At 50.5% G+C, this 13,791-nt stretch overlaps 1 protein-coding gene across 1 annotated transcript; it reads right to left on the bottom strand.

Moving 5' to 3' along the window:
- Positions 1–2,772: 2,772 nt before the first annotated feature.
- Positions 2,773–11,524, bottom strand: LOC138764394 (cilia- and flagella-associated protein 141-like). The gene is made up of 4 exons (XM_069940257.1): positions 11,369–11,524; positions 9,056–9,096; positions 6,113–6,242; positions 2,773–2,997 (listed from the first exon to the last, which is right to left on the bottom strand). Exons 1-4 carry the CDS (start codon positions 11,426–11,428, stop codon positions 2,896–2,898), a joined length of 333 nt encoding a protein of 110 aa, XP_069796358.1. The 5' UTR covers positions 11,429–11,524; the 3' UTR covers positions 2,773–2,895.
- Between the last annotated feature and the right edge of the window lie 2,267 nt (positions 11,525–13,791).

The following is a 13,791-nucleotide window of genomic DNA, read 5'->3' as shown; positions in this document are numbered from 1 at the left end:
TGTTTTTACTGTGGAATGTCAAGGCACAGATGAAGTCCTTCATGGTCTCATGGACCGTCAAGCTTTTCAATTTGCCTGTTGAATTTGATTCCTCCTGTGAGAGCGACTTTCTCAGCACCTGATGCATCTTCTTCTCCCCTCACCGTTTTCTGTGACTCCCTAGTCCCCCCACCCCTTTGCACCTTCCCCTGTCACCGCAGGAGATGCTCCACACCACCGCTCGGGGCCCCAAATCTTCCAAGCAAGGCAATGTGAATTGGGGTGGGGGGGGGGGGGGGGGGGTGGCCTACTGCATCGGGTGCTCCCCCTCGTGGCTTCCTCCACATTAGAGAACGGGCGCAGACTGGGAGATGATTTCGTGAGAACCTCTGCATCAATGATCTCCCAGTGGCCGACCTTTTCAGTTCTCCGCATTATTCCCTTGCCGACATGTCTGCCCGTGGTCTCCCGCACTGCCAGACTGAGACCACCCGCAAACTGGAGGAGTCATACCTAATATTCCGTCTGGGCACCTTCCAGACAGACAACACTTAAGTGGACTTATCTTTCTTTGGCTTGGCTTCGTGGACGAAGATTTATGGAGGGGGTAAAAAGTCCACGTCAGCTGCAGGCTCGTTTGTGGCTGACAAGTCCGATGCGGGACAGGCAGACACGATTGCAGCGGTTGCAAGGGAAAATTGGTTGGTTGGGGTTGGGTGTTGGGTTTTTCCTCCTTTGCCTTTTGTCAGTGAGGTGGGCTCTGCGGTCTTCTTCAAAGGAGGTTGCTGCCCGCCAAACTGTGAGGCGCCAAGATGCACGGTTTGAGGCGTTATCAGCCCACTGGCGGTGGTCAATGTGGCAGGCACCAAGAGATTTCTTTAGGCGACTTGTACGTTTCCGTTAAACCCTTCTCCCCTGAGTCTGTCTCTCTCTCTCTCTCTCCCTCCCCTCATCCCTCCGTCTCCTTTCCACCACCAACTCCCCACTACCTTCACCCTCACTCGAGGCTGGGGATCATAGTGGAAGACATAAAAGGGCTGGAGTAACTCAGCAGGTCATGCAACATTTGCAGGAAGAAAAGTTTCCACCAACGACCTTTTTTACATGTTGGCCTGTGCTCCTCCCCTCCCCCCCCCCCCCCACCACCATTTTAAAGACATAAGAGCACAAATACTCTATTCAGCCCATCGAGTCTGCCCTGCCAGTTAATCATTTCCCCACTCAACCCCACTGCCCTGCCTTCTCCCCATAACCTGGCTAATCAAGAACCTGCCTTAAACATACCCAACTGCCCGACCTCCAGCACAGCCCGAGACAATAAATTCCACAGATTCGCCGCCCTCCGGCTGAAGAAATTCCTCCGTTGTCTCTGTCCTAAACTGACGCCCTTCAGTCTTGAAATCGTGCCCTCTTGTCCTAGACCCTCCCACCGTGGGAAACAACCGTTCTAAATTTACTCTGTCCACGCTGTTCGACACACGAAATGTTTCAATGAGGTTCCCCCTCATTCTTCTAAACTCCAACGAATACAAGCCAAAGATTTATTCAGACGCCTGCGTGCTCTTCGCTCGTACCTTGACAAAGGGCGCAGATCCGAAACGTCGGATCCTTGGGACACTGCGAGACCTGCTGAGTTTCTCCAGCATGCTTGTGTATTGCAGCGCAAAGCGATGTTACCCAGCCTCTGCCTCTCCCAGGATATGCCCTTGGACCCCCCCCCCCCCCCGTCAGAACATTTGTTCACTAATTCTCCGGGGCAATGGCACATCCTTGCGACGCAAGGAGAGATCAGGAGGACTCAAACTGAGAGGTGTGGTTAGCGCAACTCCAATGTGGCGCCAGCACCCCGGCGCTGTCTGTTCTCCCTGCATCTGGGTGGGTTTCCTCTTGGCACTCCAGTTTCCTCCTGCCCTCCAAAAATGACCAAGGCTTTGTGGTTGAAGTAACAATGCAATGACGGTGAAACTCAGCAGATCAAACAGCTGCACTTTATATGGCAAAGATAAAGATACATCACCGACATTCCGGCCTTGACCCCTTGGTCAAAATGTGGAAAGATATTGGCAGGCGTCCAAACAAAATGGCGGGGGAGGGAGGGACAGGAGGAGGAGCACAGATCCACAGGCAGGACGTAATAGGTAGATAAGTGAGGGAGGCTTGTTGGTTATTTGGGTGGTACAGGCTCTTGGGCCAGAGGGGCCTGTTACTATGCACCTCACTGGTGGGGAGGGTGGGCATCACTGCACCGCACCTCACTCATCTCCTAAATCTCTCACTTGTTGGCTCCTCATGCCACACCCTGGAAACCGCTTCAGCTAGTGGGCGAAAACAAGCGAGGGCGGGGGGGGGGGTGGTCATTACTACACCACTAGATGATCATCCCAATGGTGGAGCAGGCAGAAGAGACATCTCCCAAAGGCGGATGAGGATGTCCAACAATGGGTAGGGAGGCTTGCGAGCGCACCGCAAGAACTGCCGTGGACCCACAACACTTGGGGGCCTGTCTACCTAGCGGGTGAAGCCTGGATTCGGCGGACTGTACGGAAATAACCATCGCTGGTTTGACGGACTGAAAGGTGACTCTCAGCAGTGCATCGTGGAGTGCTAAGAGGGCATGGTGAGACACATTCAGAACACTCCCGGCCATCCTCAAGCCGTCTTGTCACTGGGTCCAGAGAGGCCGGGGACGAGAGAGTGAGGCTGACGACCGGCGCAACTCTCCTTCACTTTAATCCATGTCAAGCGCAAGTGATGACTTCAAACATTTGAATCATCGATTTCAAAGGACAAACAACAACGTCTAAATTTTTTAAAACAGCACGGTGAAATAGTAGTATTTATTTAGCCATTCATCTCTCACTGATGCATAAACACTCTTTCCCCAAAGAGTTGTAGTGGGTGGGGGGATCCTTAGGTTCAGAGGCGTTCCGTAAAGATAGTCTTTCCCTTCGAATGCAGTTCCTCCAGATACCGCTGGTTTTCGGAATGGAGGAGATCCCGCAGGGCAGCCTGTCGTACCTGTGTGAGAGCAGGGGGGTCAATTTCAGTCAACGCTGCCCAGCCCACCCAACGAATACAACCCAAGAGCTGCCAAACGCTCCCTATATGCCAGCCCCTGCATTCCGGGAATCATCCTAGTAAATCTCCTCTGCACCCTCTCCAGCAACATCACATCCTTTCTATGATAGGGGGCCCAAAACTGTACACAGTACTCCAAATGAGGCCTCACCAGTGCCCCATAAAGTCTCATCAACACCATTCCTCTTGAAATGAATGTCAACATAGCATTTGCCTTCTTCACTACCAATCCCACCTGGGCATTAACGTCTAGATTACTCTGCACAAGGGCGCCCAGGTCTCTTTGGACCTCCGAGGATTGAATCCACCCCCCCCCCCCATCCAGATAGTATTTGTCTGTTTATTTCCATGGCCAAAATGTAGAACCGAACACTTCTCAACATTATACTTCATCGGCCATATTTTTGCCCAGTCTCCCAAACTGTCTATAATCCGTCTGCAATTTTACAGTTTCTTTAATTCTTCCTGTTCCGCCACTTATCTTGGTGTCATCTGCAACTTTGGCCACAATCCAAATCGTTGATATAAATTGTAAACAGCAGCAGCCCCAAGACCTACCCCTGCGGAATGCCACTTGTTACAGGCAGCCTTCCTGAATGGGATCCCTTAATTTCAACCCTTTGCTTTCTGCCTATCAGCCAATTTTCTATCCAATCTAATAGCATCCCTGTAATTCCATGGGTCCTTGTCTTATTAACCAGCCTAACACGTGGCACCTTATCGAAAGCCTTTTGAAAATCCAAATATATGAATTGACTCAGTGGAATTTCTTGTTTATTTTTATTGAATGACAACATTGTTTGACTGTTTTAATGTATCTTAGATTTTGTACTTTAAATGGATGGGGGAGAGGTAGGAAGGGTGGGATGGGAGGGGGGGGAGAAAATGACACTGCATATATTTGAAAAGGAAAATGTATGTATCATGGTCAATGTGGTTTATGGTGTGAAAAATAAAAAATTTTAAAAAAAAAGAAAATCCAAATATATTACATCCACAGCCTCCCCTTTGTCTATCCTACCTGAGATTTCTTCAAAAAGAGGTTGGTCAGGCAAGATCTACCCTTTAAAAAATCATGCTAACTAGGACCAATCCTGTCATGCATCTCCAGGTATTTCATAACTCCATCCTTGAGGATTGACTCTAATATCTTCCCCACCACCAATGTTAGGTCTATACTTTCCTTTTTTTTCTGTTTCCCACCTTTCTTTTACAGCGGAACCACATTCACAACCTTCCAATCCCCCGGAACCACGCCAGAGACTATTGATTTCTGAAAGATTGTCACCAATGGAACGAGAATCTCCAAAGGCACTTCTTTCAAAACCCGCGGGTGTACCTCGTCTGGTCCAGGAGATTTATTGATCTTTAATCCATTCAATTTACCCAGCACAATTTCTCTGGTAATCTTCACTGCATCCAACTCTACTCCCTGAAGCCTCTGTCTGTCAGGGATATTACTAATGTCTTCCACCATGAATACAGACGTAAAACATTGATTTAATTCTTCTGCCATCTCTTTATAACCATTATAATTTCCCTAGCATCGTTTTCTATTGGTCCTATGCCAACATGTGTCTCTCTTTTATTCCTTATATATATTTTTAAAAACTCTTAGTATCTTTTTAAATATTGTTTGCCAATCTCCTTTGATAACTCATCTTTTCTTTCCTTATGACTTTATTTCTTTCAGTATATTTTTGAAGGAATCCCATGGTTTCCCATTAGTTTGAGCTTCCTTCTATACCCTCCCCTTTGCTTTTATCTTGGCCTTTGTCTCTTTTATTCGCCACATTGACTAATTTCCTTTTCCTTGGAATATATCTATCCAGCAGGCCTTTCCGTATTTGCAAAAATATCTTCCAATCCTGCTCTGTCCCTCCAACTTGTTTGCTTTTCCAGTCGACTTGAGCCAGTTCCCTTCTCATTACCACCGTAATTTCCTTTATTCCACTGGAAAATTGATACATCCGATAGCATTTTCACCTTTTCAGTTTTGAAATTGAATTCGACCACGTTGTGGTCACTGCTTCCGAGAGGTTCTAAGACCTTTAACTCCACTCTAATGGCCCCAGGTTCATTGCATACTGTCCGATCGAGAACTGGTGGACTTCTCAACAAGCTGTTCAAAAAAAAATCCATCTCTTTCTACAAACTCACTCTCCTGCGATCCAGTAAATTCCTGTCCTTCCCAATCCCCTGCCATGATAAAATCCCTCATAATTATTTTAATATTATCCCTGTGACATGCGCCTTTGTATTTCTGTCTGTATCTCATTATCTACTTCCCAGCTGCTAATATGATCTTTTTACCCTTGGTATTTCTTAATTCAACCCATACTGATTCTACTACTTTGGACCCTATGTCCCTTCTTTCCATTAATTTAATGTCATTACATCGATAGAGCCACACCTCCACCTCTACCCTCCTGACTTTCTTTTCTGTAGACTCGGATACTGAGCTCCCAATTGCTCACCTCGTTGAGCCACGCTTCAGTAGTGATTACCTGGGCCGGACCCTCCAGCTTACTCTACAGTAAAGTTCTCCACCTGGAGCAGCTCTTTGGTCCGGAGGGGAACCCTGCTCCATTCCAGGTCGCGAACTGTGGACAACGCTGGAGGAGTAATTGATAAGTTGTGCACTGCACCCGGATCGGGGGTGTTAGACCGCATTGGAGCCGTGCCCACTTTGGACAATGAATGGCGGGTAGTGGATTGTAATCCTTGGTTGTTAGAAGTCCGTAGACAGTTGTTGGTATCGGTGGTGTTAAGCCCGATATGACTGTGTGATTGAGAGTACGAGTGTGTGTTATCCCTGTTACCATCCCATTATGCGTGTTTTAATATCCTGCCTGTGTCCAGACTCGTTGCTCTATGAACTCATCAACCGCTTTCCTTCCCGCACAACACCGGCACATGGCAAAAGCCGGGGATGAAGGGACTGGATGCCGTCACAGCAGTCGCCAGGGGCTCGGCAAGGGCAGGAGGGGGGACAGGGGGACGGCGACGGGGGAACGGACCTTGGCGGTTTCAGAGCGGGAAGTGTTCAACTCACAAGGAGTATTGCCCGCGAGGCCAACTTCAGCTCCTCGTTAACACTCTTCACCTGCTGCTGGTTGAACTTCACCTTGGCCGTCTCCTCGATTGCCTTCATGTGAACGTTGTCGGCAATGACCTTGTTCCATCTGCCATAAGACATAGGAGGGGAATGAGGCCGTTTGTCCCATCAGGTCCATCCCGCCATTCCACCATGGCTAATTTACTATCCCTTTCCAGCTCCGTTCTCCTGCCTTCTCTTCATTCAATTCCTAATCAGGAATCTGCAAATTAGAGGAACAACACCTTGTTTTCTGTCTGGGCACCTTCCAACAGGATGTCATTAACATCGACCTCCAAGTTCTGTTAGCCCCCGTCTCTCTCCATCCCCATCCCTGTCTCCTTAAATCCAGCTCTGCATTCACAGGGCCACCCCCTCTCCCCTGATCAATTCTCAGCTTTCTTCTCCTTCCCTTCTCTTCATGTCCACTTCTCCCACCTCTCCCCCCATTTCCAACCATCCCACCCCTCTCCCCTGCATTTGACCCTCTCCACCCTCTTCACCCCTTCATTCCCCCTCCCCCTCCTGTATCTCCCCCTTTTCCCCATTCCCTGCATTTTCCCCTCTCCACCCCTCCCTTCCCCACATTCCCCTTCCACCCCCCTACTCTCCCATTCCCCTCATTTCCCCCTTTCCCCCCTCTGCCACCTTCCCCATTCCCCCTCTTCCCCTTCCTTCTCTCCCACAATTCCCATTCTCTCCACCATTCCCCCCTCTTTTCAGTTTGTTAGCCCCCTTCCTATCCCTCTCCTTCCCATCCCTCCCCTTCTCATCCCTCTCCTACCCATCCCTCTCCTTCCCATCCCTCTCCTACCCATCTTCTCAGATCCATTCTCAGCCCTCCAATCTATGTCCACCTGTGGCCTCTTGGCTTGTGCTCCTTCCCTTGCCCCCTTCTTCCTTCCTTCCTGCTGCTGATGGGGAACATCAGCCTGGTCTTTGCTCCTTCCTTGCTGAAGATCTCAGGCCCAAAACACTGGTGATACCTCCAAGACCTCTTACAGACACCGCGAGATCTGCTGAGTTTCTCGAGCACTTTTGTGTATTCACTACGATCACAGTGACAGTAGACTCTTAAATACCCCCGGAGTTGGCCTTCAGAGTTGACCAGGAGAACACGAACCCATCCTCATCGAGGGGGTCAGCAGTGGAGAGGGTCAAGAACCTACAAATTCCTGGGAGTCAACATCTCTGAAGATCTCTCCTGGGGCCTCCAAATTGATACAACCATGAAGAAGGCTCACCAGCTTCTTGGCAATCAGTTTGAGGAGATCTAGTATGTCAATAGAGACCTCTTCTACAGGTGGACCGTGGAAAGCATTCTGATGTTGCCTAGTATGGAGGTGCCAATGCATAGGACGGAGACCACAGAGAGTTGTGAACTCGGCCAGCGCCATCATGGGCTTCAGTGTCCACTCCATCGAGGACATCTACAAGGGGCAGCGTCTCAAGGAAGTAGCCCTCTATCCACAAGCACCCCCACCACCCAGGCCATGCCCTCTTCACTCCCCTACCATCGGGAAGGAGGTACAGGAGCCCAAAGACAAGCATCCAGCTGCACAAGGACAGCTTCTTCCCCAACGCCGTCAGATTTCTGAATGGACAATGAAACCCCAGACACTGCCTCACTTTCTCTTATTTTTGCACCAATTTATTTATTTTTAAATGTTGTTTGGGGCGGTTAGCGCCACGCCTTTACAGCACCAGCAATTGGGGCCGGGGTTCAAATCCCGCACTGTCTGTAAGGAGTTTATACATTTTTCCTGTGTCTGTGTGGGTTTTCCCTGTGGGGGGGAGGAGGGGGGAGAATCCAGTTTCCTCCCAACAGTTCAGAAATGTACCGGGATATGTAGGTAAATTGGGTGGCAGGGACTTGTGGTCAACATTCCATTTGCCATCTTGATAGCCTGCTGCACCTGTAAACCAGCCTCTTACGATCCATGCACCAGCCCACCACCTCCCCCCCCCACCCAAGTACCTTCAGCATGGCTGCAATCGCTTGCCATTTAAATAATAGTTTGATCTTCCATTTTACCTTCCCAACCTTACATTTGCCAACATTGTGCTCCCTCTGCCACACCCTTGCCCTCTCACTTAACCTATTGATATTCTCTGCACAATTTGCTTTTCCACTCAATTTAGTGAGATCAGCAAATTCAGATGCACCGCACTCTGTCCCCTCCTCCAGATCATTAATTACACGTACTTCCAGACTGATACCACTGCAAGTTGGAGCAACAACCCTGCATCTTCTGTCTGGGCACCTCTCCAGAGGAGAGGAGAGGAGAGAGGGAGAGGAGGGAAGAAAGGGCAGGGGGAGGGAGGGAGGAAGGGATGGGAGAGGGAGGGTGGAAGGGGATGGGGCAGGGGGAGGTGGGGGAAGGGGCAGGGGAGGAGGGGGAAGGGGCAGGGGAGGAGGGGGAAGGGGCAGGGGAGGGGGAAGGGGCAGGAGAGGAGACAGAAGGATGGGGAAAAGATTCAGGAGTGGGGGTTAACAGGATGAACAACGTTGACTGGAGGCTACTCCACAGACACTCTGTGTCCCTGGAGGGGACTCTCTTTTGCTTCTCTTTCTCTGACTGAAAGGGGAGCTGAAGGAGACAGAGGAATGGGGGAAAGAGAAATTTGGGGTTGTGGGGGGGGGGGGGTAATGGAAACCGGAGAAGTCAGTGTTAATGCCGTCTGGTTGGCTGCTGGGAGATCCCTGCCATTGGTGCTCAGTGAGGCGATCTCCCAGTCTGCGCCCAGTCTCTCCGATGCAGAAAAGGCCACTTAGAAGGATGGTTCGGGGCCTCAAATGGTAGCGGGGAGGAGGTGGGGGCACTTGCTGCGGAAGCAGGGCTGCCTGGGTCTTACCAACTTCGTGAATCCACGTCCCCACCAACTCTTTTTTTCCCGTACCTGGCTAAGTGCTCTTGAATTTCTTCGATTTGGGCTTGCTTCTGAAAGGCGAAAAAGAGAGGTTACGTGCAATGGATGGTGAAGAGGAATTCCCACCCCCACCCCCCGGCAGTGGCCTCCCAAGTCCAGCGATGCTGGTGCGATCACATCAGGATACTGCCTGCATGTGAAATTTGTACCTTCTCCCTCTCGCTAACTGATCTCTTATCTTGAGGGACCCCCCCCATAAAAATAAAGGGGTAATGATGGGCAGCGAAGGGGAGAATAAGATGCAGGACCAGCAGAAATTGTGTCAAAAATGCCAGAGAAACTCAGCAGGTCCTGCAGTGTCCACAGGAGGCAAAGAGATTGAGGGCCTGAGCCATTCGTCAAGGTAGGAGCCAAAAGCAGGGAGGTGCCTGAATTAAAAGGCGGGGGGGGGGGGGGGAAGAGAAGAAACAAGAGGGTGGATGGGGAGGGGGAAGCCCAGTTCCACAAAAGATTGGATATGTTAAGAGAAAAGGTCAGAATTGAACACTTTTTGTTGGTCTGGACTCCTTCCCCTCCCATTCTCCCTCCTTTCCCTCTCAGTCTTTATCCAGACACCTTCCTGTTCTTTGTTACACCTTGAGGAAGGGCCCGAAATGTTTGGTCATGTATCTTTACCTCCCGTGGACGCCGCGAGACCTGCTGAGTTCTCACAGCGTTGACTGTGCGTTTTTACTGGAGACTTTCGTGCTTCAACCCTTTCGTTAAATGCGGAGCAGGTATCGGATCCAGGACGCGAGAGGGCGGCCAGGGCTTCCTGATCATGTCAGAGGTTCAGGTCTGGTGCTCGGGCTGCTGACAGTTCGGACTGGAGGCTGCGGGAGCGCTGGAGGCGAATCCACGGACCCTTGGTGTCCCTGGAGGGGACTCTCTTTTGCTTCTTTCTCTGACTGAAAGGGGAGCTGGTGGAGACAGAGGGATGGGGTGAAAGAGAGAGATTTGTGGGGGGGTTAATGGAAACCCAAGAAGTCAGTGTTAATGCCCTCTGGGTGGAGGGTGCCCAGACGAAATATTTAAATATTCATCAAATTTGCCTCATTTGAGGCCATGGACAGACATGTCAGTGTGGGAATGGGGTGTGAAATTAAAATGGTTGGTTGCTGGGAGATCCCTGCCATTGGTGTGGATAGAGCTGAGGTGCTCAACAAAGTGATCTGCGCCCAGTCTCTCCGACGTAGAGAAGGCCACAACAGATGCATCGGTTGCAGTGGGTGATTCTTGCAGATTCTACTGATGTCGAATCTTTGTCTGCCTTGTGCGCAGACTAAATCCAATTTTGTGTAATATTACCAAGGGTGGATGGATTTATACATAGTAGGGCAGTAGTTCTCAACCTTTTTCTTTCCACTCACATACCACTTTAAGTAATCCCTCTGCCATCAGTGAGTGCTCTGTGATTAGTAAGGGATTGCTTAAGTGAGATGTGGGTGGAAAGGAAAAGTTTGAAAGCCACTGTTTTAATCGTCCCTCATTGACTCGTCATGTGCCTGGTTTCACAACTCCAAAGGAAATGGGCCAATGACCATTTTTCTCAAGCAAAATATTTCAGTCACAATTTCAGCAGCGATTCTCAACCTTCCCTTCCCACCCACATCCCACCTTAAGCAAACCCTTACTAATCACAGAGCACCAATGGCATAAGTGGGATGTGGATGGAAGGAAAAAGGTTGAGCACCACTGTAGTCAGGGAATTAAGGGATGTGGGGGAAAGGCTGCTCGGTGGAGATGAGCCGATCATCAGATTGATGCTCCTAGTTCTTATAGCCTATTTCTGGTTATATCATTGATGGTGGGTGGGAGCTGGTTGCACCAGTTGTACCAAGGAGCTAGCGGCTGTACTTTGTGAGGAGTTTGAGGAGATTCGGTTCGTCACCAAAGACTCTCGAAGGCTTCTACAGGTGGACATTCTGACTGGATGCATCACTGTTTGGCTGAAGGGCCTGTAGTGTTCTATGGTGCAGGAGCTTGAAGGCTCAGCAGCACAAGGATAGCTTCTTCCCCTCTGAATGATCAATGAACCCCAGACACTGCCTCACTTTGACATCATGCACTGATTTTATTTATTTTGTAGGGTGGATTATAGAAATGTTTGCACTGTGCTGCTGCCTCACAACCAATTTAGTGACAATAAATTCTGATACCCCCCTACCCCTCCCCCTCCTCCCCTTCTCTCTCCGCATCCCCTCCCTTTCTCCCCCTTCCCTCTCCTTTCTCCACTCTCTCCCTTTCTGCCCTCCCCCCCATGTGATGCCTGCCCTGGTCCAGTCAGCAGCTGGGGAACTGCACCTTCATGTGGCCCCGCCACACGTTGATGGTTCTGGACGGTCCCTTGATGATAGTGCACATCGTTGCCAATGGCAGAGCAGGAGCTGAGGACGAACACGCCGGCTGTTGGCCAGCCTCCCTTTTGTTGACGGAGGCAGACGTCCCGTTGCCGCGGCGACCGCGCACGCGTCACGACGTCTTAACGGGATGGGCGCCCCCCTCCGGCAGCTCGATGGAAAATTCCCTCTTCGAACTTGGGTGGGGCCGTTTTAAAGGCGCAGGCCAGCATCAAAGGATCAGCATCCAGGAGAGAGATTGGACACTTGGCTGGATGGTGATACTAATAAACTGCCTCAATGTCAGCTCTGCCTGGATTTTTGGAACAAATCAAGATTTTTCATCATATAATTAAACAATGAGGCAGACAGACTCACCATCAGCATAAATTGCCTCGCACCCCTCACAGTCCGAGAAAGAGAAGCAAAAGAGATTCCCCCTCCCCAGAGTTAGAATTCGCCTCCAGTGATTACACACACTTTAGTCCAAACCATCAGCAATCTGATCTGTACCTCCAACATGGTCAGGAAAGCTTCAGCGCCCTCAGCACCCCTCACCTGATACCTGGTACCCTCTTCAGCCAGTCTCCAGTCCAGTGGCAGTCCCTCCAGTGCAGTTTCCTGCAGCCTGTGTGGGTTCCTCACCTTGAATCACCAACAGCCCACCCGCCTGTGTGTTCTTCAGCCCCTCGCTGGTCCGCCGCCATGGTCACCATTCCATGAGTTGTTTCCTCTGCTTCTCCTTCTCAAATGGTGGATGGGGGGGAGGTGAGGGGAGGGTGGTCCTTCTGTTTTCTGGTGCCCTGCGCCAGTCCTCTCCTTCCCCATGTGGCTGCTGTGGGCACCGCCACCTTGGGCCCCAGACCCTGTGGTCTCAAGATTTTTAAATAAAACAACTGTCAGCTTCTTTAACAGGCCATTTAAAGTCTGTGTAGAATTCCTCAACATGATTATCCAACTGCACGAAAACCAACAAGGTCGGGTCAGATACAGCAATGAGCTCTCTGAACCCTTCTCCATTAACAATGGCGTGAAGCAAGGCTGTGTTCTGGCACCAACCCTCTTTTCAATCTTCTTCAGCATGATGCTGAACCAAGCCATGAAAGACCCCAACAATGAAGACGCTGTTTACATCCGGTACCGCACGGATGGCAGTCTCTTCAATCTGAGGCGCCTGCAAGCTCACACCAAGACACAAGAGAAACTTGTCCGTGAACTACTCTTTGCAGACGATGCCGCTTTAGTTGCCCATTCAGAGCCAGCTCTTCAGCGCTTGACGTCCTGCTTTGCGGAAACTGCCAAAATGTTTGGCCTGGAAGTCAGCCTGAAGAAAACTGAGGTCCTCCATCAGCCAGCTCCCCACCATGACTACCAGCCCCCCCACATCTCCATCGGGCACACAAAACTCAAAACGGTCAACCAGTTTACCTATCTCGGCTGCACCATTTCATCAGATGCAAGGATCGACAATGAGATAGACAACAGACTCGCCAAGGCAAATAGCGCCTTTGGAAGACTACACAAAAGAGTCTGGAAAAACAACCAACTGAAAAACCTCACAAAGATAAGCGTATACAGAGCCGTTGTCATACCCACACTCCTGTTCGGCTCCGAATCATGGGTCCTCTACCGGCACCACCTACGGCTCCTAGAACGCTTCCACCAGCGTTGTCTCCGCTCCATCCTCAACATCCATTGGAGCGCTCACACCCCTAACGTCGAGGTACTCGAGATGGCAGAGGTCGACAGCATCGAGTCCACGCTGCTGAAGATCCAGCTGCGCTGGATGGGTCACGTCTCCAGAATGGAGGACCATCGCCTTCCCAAGATCGTATTATATGGCGAGCTCTCCACTGGCCACTGTGACAGAGGTGCACCAAAGAAAAGGTACAAGGACTGCCTAAAGAAATCTCTTGGTGCCTGCCACATTGACCACCGCCAGTGGGCTGATAACGCCTCAAACCGTGCATCTTGGCGCCTCACAGTTTGGCGGGCAGCAGCCTCCTTTGAAGAAGACCGCAGAGCCCACCTCACTGACAAAAGGCAAAGGAGGAAAAACCCAACACCCAACCCCAACCAACCAATTTTCCCTTGCAACCGCTGCAATCGTGTCTGCCTGTCCCGCATCGGACTGGTCAGCCACAAACGAGCCTGCAGCTGACGTGGACTTTTTTACCCCCTCCATAAATCTTCGTCCGCGAAGCCAAGCCAAAGAAAAAAAAAAGAATTGACAGTAGTCAGGATGCACAGTTAGATCCTGCACGAGCATTCTGTCTCTGGTCACCGCTCTCCATGCTAGCTCCAAGCCTACACGGATAAGGCCCTTCAACTCTTCATCTGGTACATCGATGACTACTTTGGTGCTGCCTCATGTACCCATGATGAGCT

The sequence above is a fragment of the Narcine bancroftii genome, chromosome 5 (assembly GCF_036971445.1).
Source record: "Narcine bancroftii isolate sNarBan1 chromosome 5, sNarBan1.hap1, whole genome shotgun sequence".
Classification (NCBI taxonomy): Eukaryota; Metazoa; Chordata; class Chondrichthyes; order Torpediniformes; family Narcinidae; genus Narcine; species Narcine bancroftii.
The sequence above is the reverse complement of the archived record's forward strand: the minus strand, read 5'-3'. Positions and strand labels throughout refer to the sequence as shown.

Bases quoted from the DNA above. Each gene is read 5' to 3' on its own strand.
- LOC138764394 (XM_069940257.1), bottom strand. From the start codon at position 11,428: ATGTGCACTATCATCAAGGGACCGTCCAGAACCATCAACGTGTGGCGG. The intron at 6,243-9,055 runs GTACGGGAAAAA...GTCTTATGGCAG, and splicing joins ATTCAAGAGCACTTAGCCAG to ATGGAACAAGGTCATTGCCG. The intron at 2,998-6,112 runs GTGAGTTGAACA...GCTCTCACACAG, and splicing joins CCTCGCGGGCAATACTCCTT to GTACGACAGGCTGCCCTGCG.